General features: G+C 36.4%; 1 protein-coding gene across 1 annotated transcript; it reads right to left on the bottom strand.

Annotated features, from left to right (window-relative positions):
- Window positions 1–345: 345 nt before the first annotated feature.
- Window positions 346–19335, bottom strand: PGRMC2 (progesterone receptor membrane component 2). Its single transcript, XM_007091827.3, has 3 exons — window positions 18883–19335; window positions 3505–3660; window positions 346–2392 (listed from the first exon to the last, which is right to left on the bottom strand). The coding sequence occupies exons 1-3, from the start codon at window positions 19298–19300 to the stop codon at window positions 2295–2297; spliced, it is 672 nt and encodes a 223-aa protein (XP_007091889.2). The 5' UTR covers window positions 19301–19335; the 3' UTR covers window positions 346–2294.
- Window positions 19336–19593: the final 258 nt, after the last annotated feature.

Here is a 19593-nt window from a genome sequence, read left to right as displayed (position 1 = left end):
TAGGTTTGGTCTGATGTGTATTTTAAGTACTTCAAGTGGTTCTACTAATCAGCAAAGTTAGGGAAATAGAGTCTAAGGGGAAAACAGCAGCAAGAATACCACCACAGCTTCTATCTCCTTACTCTAAGACTACCAAGCAAACTAACTGAGAATGAGAAACACTCAACTGAAATTGAGGAATTGTCTATAGAACAGTTTATTTCAAGTCCAAAACACAAATTGCTCAATTTTCTTAACAGACTGCATCATTTTTACTGCATGGATATTTAGGGTTTCTCTATTCACACGTGCAGATTTATTTCTGAACTTCAGGCTCAAACTTATGTGTGTGTGTGTGTATGTGTGTGTGTGTATGTATATATACATACACACACACACACATATTTATATTTATGTTTACTACAGAGGACATGTATGTTAGCATATTTTATAAAATATTTTACATAAAAAACACACAAAGCATTTACCGATATCCTTCAGTCTTTACAACCGGTCTTCAGCAAAGATTTGGCTGAAGATCATTATTTTCTATAAAACATCCCAAGACTGAATATAATAGAATGCAGTATTTTTCATACTTTAGCTTATTATTGCAATTTAAATTTCCCCTTTCTTTGACGGCTTCTGCATATGTTATATTCATAAAGTAGAATAAACCTCTTCTTTAACTTGGTGACTTTAATGGGCGACTTGTTAAATTTTTGGTGCAACCAAGAACCTAAATAGTCTCAATGAAATCAAGTAACTGACATATGCAGAATATGCAGGGCTTTTCATAAGGGCTTTTTCAAATGAATAGAAGAATTCAGTACTTATCAGTGTAATACCCTTTATTGTTTTGTGTTCAGTAACTATCACCCGGGTGCTATTACTTCTAGTATAGCCAGCATCAAAATATAAAGTCAAAATATGTACATTTTTATATATCAATTCTTACCTGAATAATCTCAGATCTCTTGAGAATGTTCCACAAAGTGGAATTTCTTCCTAAAGTTACAGTGAATGTGGTACAATGTGTACAACAAGTTGGTTAACCAGTGCCTGCTTTTCATTTCCAAGACTTTTCCTTATCTTGAATCAAATGCATAATCCTGACTACCATATCATAATGCACTGGGCTTACAGTTTATATATAAAGTCCAACTCAAGCTTATTTTGGTTTATTGTACATGCTTTATTAAAATGGTACTGGTATTTACAGTATCTGCAGAGTCCTTTCCAAGGCGCTCTCACACACATTCAGACGCACCCATACAACATCCATACCACAGCCCCATGCACCCACACCAATGAGATGTGAGGGTCAGACTCCTAAAATTAGGCAGCTGTTGGGGGACAAAGTTGTTGATTTGATTTTCGATTTTTTTTTAAAAGAGAAAAAGCATGAGGGAATGCATTTGGCCATTACAATGCTAATTAAGTTTGTGTATATTAACATATGTGGCAGTAACACTGAATATTCCTTTTACATTCTATGTACACAGAATGACATCAAGGTTTTGCAGTCAACAGAATATTCCAACTTCAGTCTCAATGCTGCTTGTAATGACTTCTGAATTCACATAGGGGCTTTCCCTAAAAATAATTCAAGTCTATGTAAGTGAAATAAGGCACAATTAATATTGATTTGATCTAGGGGAAGGGAAGGGATAAAAACTAGTTTCAAATGATCTTACTATTGGGAATTAACTTTGACTTAGATCCACTTGAAATCCCTTCTCCTAATTTCCAAAGATTTCTTAGAAGTAAGGGTTTTTTCCTTTTCCCTGACAAAACCCAAAAAGAAAAGTTTGAGAATTCACATTTTAATGTTTCAATAATCTAAACTACTCAAATTGATGTGCACCCCCAACCTCTCCTGCCTAGATCTCCTCCCTCAGAGCTATAACAAAAACACAGCACATGAATCTCTTGCTGTTTTTGAGGAGATTTGTACACTTAAGTAGCAAATACATATCTGGTTGTCTTTGATTTAAAAAAAAAATAGGAGGGAGGGAGGGAAGGAGGGAGAGAGGGAATAGTAACCTTGTGACTTTCTTGCTCTTTAAAAAGTCCCTGTTTCCTCCTTTTCAGGATGATGAAGCCCCACCAGACATTACAAACAACTGCAACAAATGAGGTTGGCAGCATAATGTCTAGTATTCAAATCTTCAAAGTGAGACTCATTTAGCTTGTATACAATCTGTTGAATGTTTTTTGCAGCAGGTGAACCAAACCCAAAGACGCTGGACATTCTGTGAAAGGGAGTAAGAATTGCAGTTCTGAAGGCCCCTGACTTTGGTTGTTTACAAAGTTCAATCCTGTTTATTGTGATCCTTGGTATCTTCTTCATCTGTATATTCTGATGGTTCTTCTCCTGGTTTTAGGAGTCTGCCTACATAATCATATTTTTCTGAAAAATACATCAAAAGAAAATCAGTAGTGATCAAATTTGTTTTACTATTCCATTACACAGCAGGGAAGGTGTTCACCTCTTTTAAAATTATATCGAATAAGCTAAATTGATCCTATTGCTCACCTTGGCTGGTCTTTGTATTCATGTAAGGCTTGAACAAAAGAAAACAGGATTAGGGAATTTACAAAGCTTGGGGACTGTACTTTACCAGGAAAAGTGTTCCATTCTACCAGCTCTTAACCAAGGACATTTCATCAGAATCACTTAGAGATCATGCTAAGTAGATCCAACTAGAAAATATTCTTGGGAGAAAATGGGACATCTGCTAGTAGTCTCCAAGAAAATAAACCAAATGAGATGCAGTCATTTGTTACTCATTATCCTGTGTTCTTTGAGAACTCCCCAGTCATACCATTATTCTTTCTCCTAGCAAACTCTCTTCTTACATCTCTGTTAATATTCCTTGTTTTAGGTTACCAGTACTTAATTTAGAACACTATAATGTCCAAGGTGATACATATTTAGTCATTTCTTGGTCAGGAATTTGAAGTAGGTTAAGTGAATTAACTGACAAACCAGAAGGAGAAGACAGGAGGACCACCTCATACAGTAGAACCAGTTCAAATGCCAAGAAGCCAGAACTGTTTCCAAGGGATGTATAGGTCACATAAATAGCTGTCTGGAGTGTCACAGCTGTCAAGAGGTATTAACTGATGCCATGAGGGTATAATAAAGGGGAATGACATTTTTTCTTTACAGTTTGAGAGTAAGATCAGTAAAATCATTTTAGAATAAATTATAGTATCAATATCCATAATGAATTCAGTTTTAAATAGAAGCCTGTATTTAAAAATACTATGTCTTACTTAAAAAGCCTTATAAGACTAAAGGTGTCATAATTTGTTAGACTTACAGTTGGTAACAAGTCAATTTTTAAAAACGGATTTTTAACTAATATGTAACAACCATTTTCAAATTTTGCTATTTTTATCATCAAATAATAATGGTGATGAAAATATATCCTTAGGTTTCTTAAAGAAGTGAAATAGTATATACTTTCTTTGGCCATAAATTTAATACTTCCAAAGAACCCAAGAAAATGAAGGTACCTTTAAACTGCATTTCCCATTCTCGAACACTCTCCATTTGTACAGCATTCAAGTCTGAGAGATCATCATATTCATCTTTAAGTGCATCTTTATCTAGGCAAAATGTCGCCAGTCCTCTGGAGGCATCCCTACCAGCAAATATTCCATATGGACCAGCTGGGGGAAAAAAAGAAATTATTGACATCACCTTAACAATATTTTGCTTATTATTATTATTTTTTTAATGTTTGTTTATTTTTGAGAGAGAGAGAGAGAGAAAGCATGAGCTGGGTAGGGCCAGAGAGAGAGGGAGACAGAGGATCTGAAGCAGGCTCTGAGCTGACAGCAGAGAGCCTGCTGCAGGGCTCAAACTCACGAACTGTGAGATCATGATCTGAGCCGCAGTCGGGCACTTAACCAACTGAGCCACCTAGGCACCCCAACCTTAACAATATTTTAGAATGTCTCAAAGGAAAAGGTCAAATAAAAGAAACCTCATAATGACTCATATTTGGTACACAGCCTTAACTTCAAAACATGCACAGATAGATACTAGACAATGAGAAGAAACTTCTTGGAGATCTACCTTTAGAACAAAATAAAGTTTTTCATTGAAAATTTAAAACTTAAATTTCAGATACCTCAAAACTTGTATTCAAAGTTGAAGACTACAAGGTATTAGGGAGAAGAGGAAACTAAAGCAATTAGGTTTGGAAACTGGTTTGTTTGAGGGGAGATAATGCTTTATTGATTTCTGTTAATTAATTGTGGCATCTAAAAATAAAACAGAATATCCACTAGATAAGTACTTGGTAAAGACCCAAGTGAACTGTGGATCTAAAACATTTTCTTCCTCTAATCCAAAGTAGGTTGTATGAGAGCAGAGACTGTACCATCTTTGCACCTCCAGTGACTAGCTCAGTGCACAACACACGTAGATGTTCAACATGTCTTTGCTGAATGTTTTACCAGAAATATGGCCCATTTTCAAAATAAATATCACCAGACTACCAGAATATATTCACAATTACCTATATAAACTATGAAAAGTCATTAAACAATGGTTGTCATTTGTCACGGCTCTTGGGAAACAGGAGACATGGCTATAGGAACAGTTCCTCTGACTGACATAAAATGATTAGCATTTTGTCCAGGGAATTAAGAACCACTTCCCTAGAGAGGAATGGCATGATTTATATGCTGACAGCAGTGAGCCATTCCCAAAGTCTGTGCTTGAGAGTGGCAATTGTCTTACTCATCTCAGTATCCTCAATGCCTAGCACAGTGCCTGGCATAAAGTAGAAACGAAAGTTTCTTCCAAAATATTAGCTGCAATTCCAAATAAGGATTAACTAGATTTTGATCCTTTACTTTAAACAGATTCATTTATAGTAAGCAAAATCTCTGCTCAAATTTATGACAAAAAAGACACTTGTTATTTAAAACACATAACAAAACCAAAACAACCTAATTTTCCATATCAAGAAATTGGTTAAATTACAGTACATTAATTTAATGGAATAATAGTACATAACTATCAAAAAGAAGGAGACATCTCTATATGTACAGACACACACAGAAGTCCATGATAGAGTAACTAAAAACAGCATTTCAGAAGAGTATGTGTGTGTGTATATGTATATATATAGCATGATTTGCTTTGAATTAAAAAAAGAATACACATGTATGCACATTCTACATGTGTTTGTATATGCATGAAAAACACCAGTTAGAATACAGACCAAACACTTAACAGTGGCAACCTTTTCTGGGGAATGGAGGAAAAAATTTTACTTCATGTAACTGGTAGTCTGGCTATTTAAAAAATTATTATTTTAATTGAAGTAGAGTTGACACACAATATTATATTAGTTTCATGTGTATAGCATAGTGATTTGACAAGTCTATATATTATGCTGTGCTCACCACAAGTACAGCTACCATCTGTCACCATATGACACTGCTACAATACTACTGACTATATTCCCTATGATGTACCTTTCATCCCTGTGATGAATTCATTCCATAACTGGAAGCCTGTACCTGTCACCCCACTTTACGAATTTTGACAATCTCCTCAACCCCCTCCCCTATGTCAACCATTAGTTTGTTCTCTGAACTTAATGGGTCTTTTTCTGATTTTGGTTATATATTCATTAAAAAATTCTTTTTATAATAAAAATCTCTCTCTCTCCCTTTTGCCCCTCTCCCCCACTCATGCTCTCTAAAATAAAATCAGTAAACTAAATTAAATTAAGTAAAAATTTAAATGGTAATAGGTGGTACCTGGCTGGCTCAGCCATAAGAATATGTGACTTTGAGCCCCATGTTAGGTGTAGAGGTTACTTAAATATTTTTTTTTTAAAAAATCAAGTGCTAATAAATAAGATTTCTAAAATTCCTAATTTTACAATAGAAAAAAATTTCTTTCCTGAGGCTATAGTTATCCATACATGACAAAGGTAATTTAGAGAAAATAATTTTAAAACCAGAATTACTAGCTTAACTATTATGAGCAACAGAGTGGTCAGTTAGAGAGCTTACTGTTCAGTTAACAAAACAAAATATTTTCTAATGAGAAGTAAACTAGAAGAAAAGCCTGGAAATTTCTTGCTTTTTAAATGAACAGAGTAATGATTATACCCATATTCATATTTGAAAGCATTTAGGAAATTGAAGATTATGTGTCAGAAAGTATCTGTACATTTGAGTGTAGAATTCAAAAATCTACTTAAATAGACAAAAATCTAAAAACTTATGAAAATTAATTTGAATTATAGAAAGCGTTGCACTATAAAGTTCACTGAGTATAAGAAACATACTCTGAAAAGTTCATGGCACGGAACCAGAAGTGGCATTCGCAATAGGTACAGATACATTAACATGAAAATTAAGATAATCCTTCCAGTAAAGTACTTTCTTATTCTATTTTCCTGTTCCTAAGTATTCTCCATATTGCTACTTAATATTAGGTGACATTCACAATTACCATTTAATTGTTAAATATTTTCTTACTGAATGGCTATACCTAAAATTTAATCATTTTCCTATTAGCATACACTTAGGCTACCAATTTATACTTTTAAATTTGTGTTCTATATAAGAAAATGAAACACTTTTTACAATGGGTCAACATTAATAACCTTCAAATTATTGCCCACTATTTCACTTGTCATTGAAAAGGGTATTAACCATTTAAGAGAAAGAAATTCAGTATTATTTCTATTTACACAGTAAAATCCAAATTTCCTTAAATTGGAATTATTTACTTAAAAAATTTTTTTTAACATTTATTTATTTTTGAGACAGAGAGAGAGCATGAACGGGGGAGGGTCAGAGAGAGAGGGAGACACAGAATCCGAAACAGGCTCCAGGCTCTGAGCAGTCAGCACAGAGCCCGACGCGGGGCTCAAACTCATGGACCTCAAGATCATGGCCTGAGCCGGAGTCGGACGCCTAACCGACTGAACCACCCAGGCGCCCCTGGAATTATTTATTTGAGAGCAATGTGAACTTTTAAAATTAAGCAAGAACAGGGGAGCCTGGGTGGCTCAGTCGGTTAAGTGTCAGACTTTGGCTCAGGTCATGATCTCAGGGTTCGTGAGTTTCAGCCCTGAGTCGGGCTCTATGCTGACAGCTCTGAGACTGGAGCCTGCTTCAGATTCTGTGTCTCCCTTTCTCTCTGCCTCTCCCTCGCTCGCACTCTGCCTCTCTCTCTCTCAAAAATAAGTAGACATTAGGGGCACCTGAGTTGGCTCAATTGGTTAAGTGTCTGACTTCAGTTAATGTCATGACCTCATGGTTCCTGAGTTTGAGCCCCATGTCGGACTCTGTGCTGACAGCTCAGAGCCTGGAGCCTGCTTTGGAATCTGTGACGCCCCCTGTCTGTCTGCCCCTCCCCTATTCACACTCTGTCTCTGTCTCTCAAAAAATAAATAAATGTTAAAAAAATTCTTTTTAAATAAACAAACATAAAAAATAATAAAAAAATAAAATTAAGCAAGAATAGTCCCTAGGGAAAAGAAAAGAAGCCCTCATCTTAAAGCAGTTGTGTGGGTTTATTTATTTTTTTTGCATAACTCCACATGCTTTGTGGCACTAGCTGCTTCTCTGGAGATGGAGGCGATAGACAGATAGATAGAACCAGTGTGATTTTTTTTTCTTGAGGAACGACAATGATGACAAAGTAATCTATAAACATTATATATCCCCTTAATGCTGACAAACTTAAAACAGCAACGAGTCACACACAAAAGAAAAAGTAAAGCTGATCAAGGCTGTAAAGAACTACAAATGTAAAATGATAGTCAACCATTTAAAGAATTTTCTAGCACGTGACTTTACTCTCATAGTCTTGCAAAGTAAAAGGAACAATTTTTGCCCTCCTCACTTGGCAGATGAACAGAAGCAGAGGCATTCAGTGACTTGCTTAAAATTACCAGCAGACTTAGGAAGTACTATTTCCACTTTTCTTTCTTTTTAAAAATTTTTTTTAATGTTTTATTTATTTTTGAGAGAGAGAGAAAGAGAAACAGCGCAAGCAGGGGAGGGACAGAGAGAGAGGAAGACACAGAATCTGAATAAAGGCTCCAAGCTCTGAACTAGCTGTCAGCATAGAGCCTGACACAGGGCTCGAACTCCCGAACCGTGAGATCATGACCTGAGCCTAAGTAGGAAGCTTAACCGACTGAGCCACCCAAGTGCCCCATCTGCTTTTCTAACTACTCCAAATATAGTCCACCTTCAGAAAACACAGAGGATCCACAAACCCAAAGGTGGAGTGACACCTGAAAATTGGAGCATTTCCATTAATTACAAAATTTCAGGGGAATAGATATTTTAGAACACCTATTAAATCAAAAGAAAAGAGAAATAACAAGAAAGCTATATACATCAACAGCTTTTCTTATCATTTTGTTGTAATATTTATCTTCCTGGCCTGCAAAAGTCAATCTACTTCAAAGTACTTAAGAGTATAAACCATAAAACTTATCTGAATTATAAAAAAGAGAGAAGATGATCATTATAAAAACAAAAAATCCTCCATCTCTGAGTATATTAATATATACCAATGCATTCTCTTATAAAATTCTCTGCCAACTTTTCTAAGGAGACCTCAATGCTAAATTAATGTAAAAACAAAACTTCATAAAACACATTCTTTTTTTGATTTTAGATGTCGACTTAGTAAGAGCGAACTTGAATCAACAGTTAATAAATCAAGCCTATTTCTAGGCAAAATGATGTTTTATTAACTCTTGAACAGAAAAGAATGATTCAATGATTAACATACTTCTTCACTCTCTAAACTATATTAAACAGTCTTCTTCCCTCAGGAAGCATTTAACTTATGAAAAAGTCTTTTTAGACTGGTTTAGTTTTTCCTGTAAGATCATAAAGAACATAACATTAAAAACTAGAATTGGAATTGGATGCATTGCTCAGAGAAAGGAGGATATGAGGTCTAACTAAAGTACATTTCTCTGCATTTATAATACAACCAGAAGCATTATCTGAGAAGCCAGAAATACCTGCCATTCCACTACCCCTTTACACAACAAACATAAATGTTACTGATTCCAATATTTTGATAACCATACTTGGCTACCTATTACACTAAAATAACAGAGTTACCCAAGGAAAACAAATTTTAATGGTATTAAGCCTTTAGGTATAATTTATAAAAAAAAATAATAAAGGCCAGCTTATATAAACTAATGTTATTTTGACTATTAAGGGTTCATTTTTACATTAACATCTCAGTAATAACTAAGGGAGTTATATTCTGTTGCTTTATCATAGACTACAATATAATGCTGATATAAAAGTGGATTTGCAGGGATGCCTGGGAGGCTTAGCCGGTCAAGCATCCAACTTCGGCTAAGGTCATGATCTCATGGCTCATAAGTTTGAGCCCCACATTGGGCTCTATGCTGACAGCTCAGAGCCTGGAGCCTGCTTTGGATTTTCTGTCTCCCTCTCTCTCTGTCCTTCCCTCCCCTGCTCTCGCTCGAATAAATGTTAAAAAAAAAAAAAAAAAAAAAGTGGATGTTTAATTTGAAGAAAATTCTTGCTACCAAAAATGAACAGCAATTCAACCAAGGCAGTTTCTCTTAAATGTACTTATGTAACAAATATTCTAGGACATCATTTTAAAAATAAATCTTTTATTAAAAAAATATTTTATAATGTTTATTTTATTTTTGAGAGACGGTGTGAGCTGGGGAGGGACAGAGAGAGGACACAGAATCTGAAGCAGGCTCCAGGCTCTGAGCTGTCAGCACAGAGCCCGACGTGGGGTTTGAAACCAGAAACCGTGAGATCATGACCTGAGCTGAAGTCAGATGCTTAACCAACTGAGCCACTCAGGTGCCCCCAAATAACTCTTCTTTTAAAGATAATGTTAAATACATCAAAATGACATTATACTAGAATTCAGATTTCATTAATACTCTTTAAGAGTTAACATAACTGTGGCACAGATTTTTCAAGTTCAAAATTCAATAAATCTACTAGTTAGTGAATCCTGAAACTGCTTACTTTAATATGATCAGGTAGAACGGGTAACATTTTTTTGAAAAAGGAAAAACATATGGCCACTGTAAGAAAATGTTTTAAAGAATAATGCAATGAACAGAAAATTCCAGGAAGAACTAAATATCTAAAGTATGTAACATAACTTTGTGATTCTTAGAATGACTACATAGCTACATTAGTATTTATGAAGAGGAGAAAATTCTACAATGAATATTTCAGTTATTTCCATAGTATAACAACCATAGCTCTCAGGGACAAACTTTAATTCATTAAAGTTTATAAACAGCCTAGTTTTCTGGCCTGTTGTGACAATAGTCTTTTGTGATTACTAAAGCAACTTAAAAAAAAACAAACCTAATTATAGTTGTATTGAGTAATGTATTCCAAATAAGATTACAACGGGCCTAGGAACAAATGAAGCAATATGTAAAAGTGACTGAATGAAATCCAAGTAATAAATATTAATTTTTTATACTTATATTTAGGAAGTCCCAAGACTTTTAGAGAGAAGGTAGTGTGGTGAAAATGAAAGAATACCTCTCAAGAAGCCAAGATAACTGGGTTCTAGAGGCTTCACCAACATTTAACATTGGGCAAATCTTAAAGGCATTGGTATAAAATGGGGAAAGAATCTAGTTTGGCCTCCTCCCATTTTAGGCAGGTAAAATACTTTCCTTAACTCAATCTTGCTTCTGAAATTCAAACTAGAAGGCTGTCAACAATACTGTGGGTTGAGCTCAGTGGCCTTCGCCCTCGCTTATGCCTTAGGGTGGGGACAGGGAAGACTGAAAAATTAAAACTTCAGGCCTATGCCAGATGTTGGAATGGAGACTGAGTTTAACACAGCCTTCATAGGATGAGAAGTCTAAGGTGAAAAAATAGCATCTTAAATGATTATATTATTATATAATTTTTTTTAAAGTTTATTTATTTTTGAGATAGAGACAGAGAACGAGTGGAGGAGGGGCAGAGAGAGGGAGACACAGAATCTGAAGCAGGCAGGACCCAGGCTCTGACCATCAGCACAGAGCCCGATGTGGGGCCTGCAAGATCATGACCTGAGCTGAAGTTGGACACTTAACTGACTGAGCCACCTAGGCGCCCCATATTATTATATAATTATTATATTAAAAATAGGACTTAATTAGCTATTGGAATTTAGTGAACAGTAAAGGTAATACTGCAAGTGTTGGGGAAAAATATTCTATAAATAGTGTTGGGGTAACTGCATAGCTTTCTGTAAAAAAAAAAAAAATTCTTATTTCACATCTTAAAACAAATTCCAAATGGAACTAAAAAACCCGAACCATAGAAGTACTTTAAAAAACTACATATTTAAAAAAATAACCTTTTTAGTGCAAAAAACCTTTAAGTAACTTATGATAAAGAAACTCAGCAGCCATAGAAAGAAGATAAATTTGAATACATAAAACCAAAAATTTCTGTGGCTTAGAAAAAAACACCATAAAGTATAAAGACAAACTAGGAAAAATGTTTGCAGCTAAGATTGATTCACTTTTTAAAAAACACCTAAAATCTCTAGGAAAAGACCAATACCATGATTGAAAAACTGTAGAAAAGAATATATGAACACATAATTTGTAGGAAATGAAACATAAATGACTCAAAATTCTAAAGGTAGCCAACCTCACTAAAAAAGAGAAATGTAAATTAAAACAATATTGAGATACCATTTTAACTTCTCAGATTGACAAAGACCAGTAAGTTTGATATTGCATTTTTGGCAAAGGAGTGAGAAATAGGCATTTCCATGAAGTGTAAATTGGTCCAATTTCTCTGGAGGGCAATTCGGAAATAAAGTACCCAAATAAAAAATATCCTGTAACCTAAGTCTCAGTCATTTTACTTCTAGAATTTTCCTTTTTTAAGTAATTTTTTTTAATGTTTATTTATTTTTGAGAGACAGAGTATGAGTGGAGGAGGGGCAAAGACAGAGGGAGACACAGAATGTGAAGCAGGTTCCAGGCTCTGACCTGTCAGCACAGAGCCTGATACAGGTCTTGAACTTATGATCCATGAGATCATGACCTAGGCTGAAGTCGGATGCTTAACCAACTGAGCCACCCCGGCTCCCCCTAGGAATTTACTTCATAAGTTTACACATGTGTGTAAAAGGACATGTACATCAATATTTACAGGAGCACTACGTATTAACAAAAGATTGGAAACAACTTATATGTTTGTTAATACCCTGTAAATTCTTCTATTTTAACTATGTATTACCAAACAAAAAATACAGTTGGCTTAAGGAACAACATAGAAAAAATATCCCAAGAAACAAAAAGACAGTAATTGCTGCAGACAAGTTTTTGCAGTAAAAATTATAAACTACATGAAGAAACAAACCACCATGGAGGAGTGAGCACATACAGCAGATACAAGAACTGGCATCCCCAGAATAATACAAACAAATTAAAGAACTATAGTATGTTTGTCTAAAATTCTTAAGCAATTAAGAGATGGAACATAAAGAAAGATTAAAAGACATGAACGACAGAATGAAAAGCTAATGTGTACCTACTAAGAGTTCCAGAGGAATGAATAAAGAGAATGGGGGAGGCAATAATTGAAGATAATGAGTTCAAATTTTCTAAAATAAATGGATGACACACATCCTCAAATTTTAGTAGTGTGGCACATGTTAAAAAAAAAAATCAAATCCCCACCTTGACAAATCCTAGTAAAAGAGCGGCACTCCAAAGACAAATGGGAAAACGGATTAATCAAAGGAATGCAATTTACCCAAAGCACTTAAAGAGAAATAGAAGACAGTGGCATAATATTATTGAAGATCTGAGATAAAGGTCAATCTACAATTTTATATACTAAACCTATACTATTATTCCTGAATAAGGGCATATAGAGACAATTTTTTTTTAAATGTTTACTTATTTATTTTTGAGAGAGACAGAGCTTGAGCAGGGGAGGGGCAGAGAGAGAGGGAGACACAGAATCCGAAGCAGGCTCCAGGCTCTGAGCTGTCAGCACAGAGCCTGACATGGGGCTTGAACCATGAACCATGAGATCATGACCTGAGCTGAAGTCAGATGCTTAACCGACTGAGCCACCCAGGTGCCCCAGAACTTTTTTTCTACCAATGAAAAAACTATAGGACATACCTCACTAAAATGAGAGCTGAACCTTGAACAAAGTAATGAGATGCAAGAAATGACAGTGAATAAAGAAAATGGTAACTATGCTGGTAAATTTAAATGAGGGCTGACAATAAAAAACAGGTAATACTATAATAAATTTGGGGGAGGAGTTTGAAAAAATACAGAACTATAAGTCTAATAGAAATAATATAGAAAATAGGATGAGGGAGGGACTAGAGTGAAAGCTTTCTAAATGATTTTGTTTTTATTACTTTTGAGAGAGAGAGACAAAGAGAGAGAGTGTGCATACATGCACAAGCAGATAAGGGGTAGACAGAGGGAGGAACACAGGATTCCAAGTGAGCTCTGCACTGAGAGCAGAGAGCCCAATGTGGGGCTCGAACTCGGAAACTGTGAGATTACAAACTGAGGTGAAGTCAGATGCTCAACCGACTGAGCCACCCAGGCACTCCATATAGAGTAAAAGCCTTCTAAACCAGGGCCACAACATATGGCTATATACTACAGAATCTCAAGAGACACCGTCCACATTTGTATGCATGGTAGTTTTGTATATTTATTAAATAAATATTCTCTCAAATAGCAGTAAAGTGTCTTAGAGTTTTTTTAATTCACAGAGAAATGTTTGGCTAATAGTCCTATGTTCTTCAGAAGGATAGTGTCTATAGCAAAAACTTTAAGGAAATCACCAAAAGAATCGTTAATAGAATATATCAAAATAAGTAGGGAGAAAGAGTGGAAGAATTAAAAAAATCAATCTGCGAAGGAAAAAAAGTGGATAAAAGGAGGCAATGAAACATATGCCAAAGATAAATTACTAAATAAGATAGAAATCTAAATATATCAGTAATGATAAAACATATAAACCGATTAAGCTGCTTAAAGACAGTGTTGATATTACAGTCAATGAAAAAAAATGTGGTTATATGTTTTATCTACAGAGGAATAATAAAACATACCAGACTGGTGGAAAAAGAAACACTGAGGTAATACTAACCAAACAAAGGCTGAAGTCAAATCTCAAAATCAGTAAAGGTTAAGGATGTTTCTTTCTCTGCTGATTAATGTGATATGATCAGTTCTAGATCTAGTGCTAGATGGCATCAAAACATTCTCACACCCAATCTTTGTACGGCTGACTCCTTTAGGTTTTTGCTTAAATATCAACCCCCTTTTCTTGATAAACTAATATAAATAAAACATCTTTCTTAACCACCTATTCTAAATAAAGTCCTTTTTTTACCCTCTATTACATATCCTATTCATTTCTTTCATAAAATATTTAATTATAAATTATAGTTATATACTGAATGCTAGTTTATTGTCTGTTTTCCTAAATTTCCACACAGGTAGGAACTCAACTGTTTTGAAAACTCAGTTAACTCACTTTTCACAACATCTTATTTAAGCAACACTGTAATGAAATCCAGGCAATTCCTTTTCAGTATTTAATATGGAGATGAAATCCTATCTTAGCTATCTTGAGATGATGCAGGTTCGAAGGGTAGAGAAGTTATTTAGTGATGTCTGTCATGCGTACAGAGGGGAGGGGTGGTCTATGTTGCAGATTGTTGAAAGAATTATTAAAAGAACATGAATGGCTAACTCTAGATGTTACTAAATCTATTTTCTTCCAGCATGAATAACATATTCTGGTCTCATATGGGCTTTCAGCTATCCTTTTATACTTAATGTTAGTATTTAACATAAATACGATTCCCTCAAAGATTAAAAATAAGGGCATGATGCTGAACTCAGAGTAGGTATTATAGAAATAACTAGTATAAATTTGAGCAGAGTATCAAAATTCATTAGACAACTTAGCTGATTCTTTTATTTTACTGAAAGGTAATGGATGTGTATGGCCATTAGTCCAAACAGACCCAGTTGGCTTCAAAGCAAGTAGCTGGGATGATAGCTGATAGTGTGAATAGGATATCCATGAAGGAAGAGGTCAGGTTGAGCCTAGTCAATATGCTGCAACTCTTGCTTCAACTGTAATTTTGCAAACTATAAATAAAAGTTAGCATACTGAAGATAAAATTTAAAAAGGAGGAAAATCACTTGAAAGGTACATGTGCCCCTTTCATGGGGGTACTTCTTTTATATATGACTTTTTCTTTTCCAGTGGAATTTAAAGGGAAGTTGGAGAAAATACAGCTTTGGTCTGTGTCAAAGAAAATGCTATACGGAATAAGGGGAAAGCCATATATTTAAATTTCAGAAATGCAGAATAAACTATTATACAAATTATACAACTGTATAATTGTTTGCCATTTTAAAGAATAAACAAAAACACTATTTTGGTAGAATTTCACTGTAGTAATATTAATCAAGTTATTTAAAATTATACTATCTATTCCAGTCTTCCTACTCTATTATGACTCTAGAAATGTGTGAAATTGTATTTTGTTGTGATACAATGGGATGGGATGGCATGTGAAGTCAATTTTACTGTTTGATTTCTAGCTTTGCCACTAAGTAGGTGATTTTGAGTAAAACCTCCTTGAGTTTCAGTTTCCACATTTGTAAAATAGGAAAATTACTTATCTCCTAGGGCTGTTTGAAAATTAAATGAGATAATAAGCTCAATAAATGGAGTTTCCTCCTCCTCCTCCCTTGACCTCTAGAATCTATGCTGTTGAAAAGAACTCTTTGGTAAGATGGAAATTCTCTATAAAGTGCACTAATATGGTAGCCATGTGGCTACTGAGTAATGGAAATGTGGCCAGTGAGATGGAGGAACTCAATTTTAATTATACTTAATTTTAATTAACTTAAAATTAAAAAGCCATATGTGGCTTGTGGCTACCATATTGGACAGCAAAACATACAGCCATGAAAGTGTGTTTCTTTGAGGCTTTAGATCCTTATGGGACCCTGGAGAGGGTATCAAAACAACAGTAAGATTCTCTGCAAGTTTATCCCATTATGTAGTTTACCTGAACTAGTATAGATAGGCTTTGTGGTCAAATGTACCTGGATTTGAATGCCATGTCTGTACCTCAGACTCCCCATCTGCACCTCAGACTCCCCATCTGAGGGCAAGAATACTTACTAACCTCACTGAAGTAACATGGAGATGACAAATTAATGGATCTGATGTAGTAGGTGCTTAACAAATCTTACTTTCTTTCTCCTCCCATATGCATTGTTTCTTACCTGACCACTTTCCTCACATGCTGGCCAAGTGCCTGAACTGTTACTAAATTTAATGCTGACAAATGTAGTTAATGCCAGTTGTTTGCCAACATGTGTTTACTCCACTAAATTGTCAATAATATTTTAAGAACTTGAACTTTAAAAATGACTAAGAACTTTTCAACATAGAATTTTTCAACATAGAAAAACCTCACGAAATAAAAAATCTTTAACTCTAAAACTATTATTGTGAAATGGGAGTAGATATTGGCTAGGCAAAGAAATGAGGTTTTCTGGCTCCTTAGCCCTAAGACTGTCAGGCTAAAATTGCTTCAAAGTGCTCAGATGACTGAAGATGAAAATAAAAATTAAAACCCAAAATAAACTTATATCTGAAATTTGGCTTCAAGACTTTTAGAAAAAGTGCTACATCTGTTAATGTGAAATGTCAACATATTTCAAGCCTATAGGTGATCTGTCTACTTTCAAGGTTCCTTTCCATAATACAACGTTCCAAACATCTCTACTAGGTTGAACAATAAATACTTAGAATAAAATAACTAATTACTCTTAGGCTGTTCATCAGGACCTGGGAACTGGTGGAAGCCAACCTAAAAGTGATTTCTCCGTGTTATCTAGGAAGCCCCTTAATGCTCAAGCTGCACAAAGGCTATCTACATTATATCTATGACTCTTAATTTTTAATTTCTGTTGCAGAACATTTGCCACTGGAGGCTGCTAAACTATGTCCAGGACAACCTTTCCTAGCTATTTGCAGATAGTGGCAAAGCATAATGTGTGAGGACTAATACGCTTCTTTGCACTAACACTTTGTTTCGTTGTCAGTTTAGATAGGGGCTACAAAAGCAAGTCTTTTAGTTGGGTAAGCTCTACATTAAAAACCTAAAACTGTACACAATTTCTAATCACTGCATACACTTTTTAATATTAATAAGAAAAAACTTCAGATACAAAATATTGTGTAAATCCTTGATTTAAAAAAAATTAACTATTTAATTTGGTCTGTCCATTTAGTTACTTTACTTTGGCTCTATTTTCTTGTCCCTCATATTCTTAAGAAAAAGTATTAACTGTTTTAGCTGAGTTAAGTAGGTAGACAACTGTTATTCATATTTACATAACCAGAAGCAAATACTTTATAAGATACCTATGACTTAATTAAATTCAATGTAGATGTACACACAAAAATACAAGCAACTAAGCAATTAAATAGTTTAACACATAAAATCTCCAATTTCTTATTCCTATTTCACTTAACCAAAGCACTTTAAGATATATTCCAGCCATCAAACACTAAAACCAAAAGTATATATTTACAAGTACCAATAAATCTCCTGTACTAACAGATTAAATCAAGAAGGAAACCAACTTGTTTTTAGACTTGCCAACCCCCTTAACTTTAAGGCTTGAATGTACTCTTTCGAATAACAGGTCACTCTAGGTCCCTAATTTTATTATTTATTTTTTATTGTAGTCACTTTTTTTTTTAAGCTTAGAATTAATTACTACATAACCAGGATGTACAATGTTGCTCAATTTTATTGTATACCAACAGGTTCCATGAGTCTGACTGAAGTTTATTAGCATAATCTGAAATGTACCCTGTAACTACATGGAAGAAAGAAGGGTTTCTAACCCAATGACCCTACATACACGGTTCTCTGAAAGCAAAGTTTTAAAAACCTTTAACTTGCAGAAACCTTGCACTGGGGTGTGGATTTATAGCTTTTAAGTTTTTTCTGCTCAGTGAAAACACAGTAAGTCATTATCAACATGTATTTGAATACTTGCCTTCCTACGATCAAAAAAAGAAAAAAAAGAAAGAAAGAAAGCAGACAGGCCCGCCTGCTGGGGTATCTGAGCTCCACCTCCAAAACTCAGGGAGAATATCTTTGCCAGTCTTTATTAAGATCTACATTCTGGTCTGTCTACATCCTACATACATGGTTAATCTTGGAAAGTGGCTCCATACTAAAACTGGTTTAAAGAAAAAGAATCTGAGATGTTGCTTATATGCCCAGACTTCACAAGCTAAACGGTAGGAACTTGTAACTACGTGTACCTAAACGTGGCCTTATGGGGAATGGTAGAGGGAAAAGGGAGATCAGTGGCTAAAAAGAGTAAAGAAAGGAAAGCTGTGAATTACCTGGCGCACAACTTCAGGTCCGTACTTTAGACATCTCCCCTCCCTCCTGCCCCCACCTATCCCAGCAATCAGAAAGCTCAGAAAAGGTTATGGGCCAGCTTGACAGGCGACAACTAAAAGTATTTTGAAAAATTCAGCACAAGAAAAGGCTTCGTGGAGGGATGAGAGAAAGATGAAAGCTGAGAGCTAGCAACACTGAAACACCGACTTCGGGGGGTGGAAAGCTGTAAGTGCCCGCTGCTGGGGTTGTGTGTGGGGCCGGCCGTCCCAGGTGCAGCAGCCAGGGCGCAGGGGTTCAGACATCGAGAAAGCTGGGCAAACCAACCCAGTGCCTAGGGGCACCCACCATCGGAAGAGGGTCGCACTTGAGCTACAGGAGGTCTTCCCCCCCCCCACCCCCTTCCAACTCCTCCTCACCCGGGCCGTAGAACTTGCTGCCTTTGGTCACGTCGAAGACTTTCCCATTGACCGCGAGCAGGATGCGCGGGGTGCGGGACCCGTCGTACTGGCGCAGCTGCTCCAAGCTAAAGTCCCGCTTCTTCATACGAGGCAGAGAAGCAGCGGGACTCTCCTCGCCGGCTCCGGCCCCGGCGCCCAAACCCCGCCGCCCCCAGCGCACCCACAGCCGGTAGGCCCCCAGCAGCACCAGCGCCACGAGCGCCACGTTCAGCAGCATCTCCCCGCCCCCCGTCAAAAGCGCCAATGCCGCTGCTGCCCAGCCGCCCCCTTCTGCTGCCGCTCCCGCGCCGCCTGGGCTCTCGCTGCTGCCGTCGCTGCTGCTCTCACTGCCACTCCCCAGGGTGCCTAGCTTCACGTCCCCATCACCCGCCGCCATCACTGCCCGCCAGCGCCTTCCTCCTCCTCCCCGCCCCCTGCCCTCCCCAACCCCACGGCCAACCCCGCCCATCTGAGGCCTCTCAGCCAATAACATGAGGTGAGGGGGCGGGGTCAGGCTTGCTCTCGATTGGGTGTTGACGGGGTAACGTTGTCTTGGATCTCTCCCTTCTCCTCCCTTCTTTTGCAGACCGCGCTCGCGTGCGACGCCCCGCCCACCTCGCCCCACACTTCCCTGCTTTCGCTCGTCGCCTACCCTGGCTGAAGTGGAAGAGGGGGGCGGGCTTGAAGAAA

Source organism: Panthera tigris, chromosome B1, assembly GCF_018350195.1.
Source record: "Panthera tigris isolate Pti1 chromosome B1, P.tigris_Pti1_mat1.1, whole genome shotgun sequence".
NCBI classification, from domain to species: domain Eukaryota; kingdom Metazoa; phylum Chordata; class Mammalia; order Carnivora; family Felidae; genus Panthera; species Panthera tigris.
This window is presented reverse-complemented; position numbering and strand designations above follow the sequence as displayed.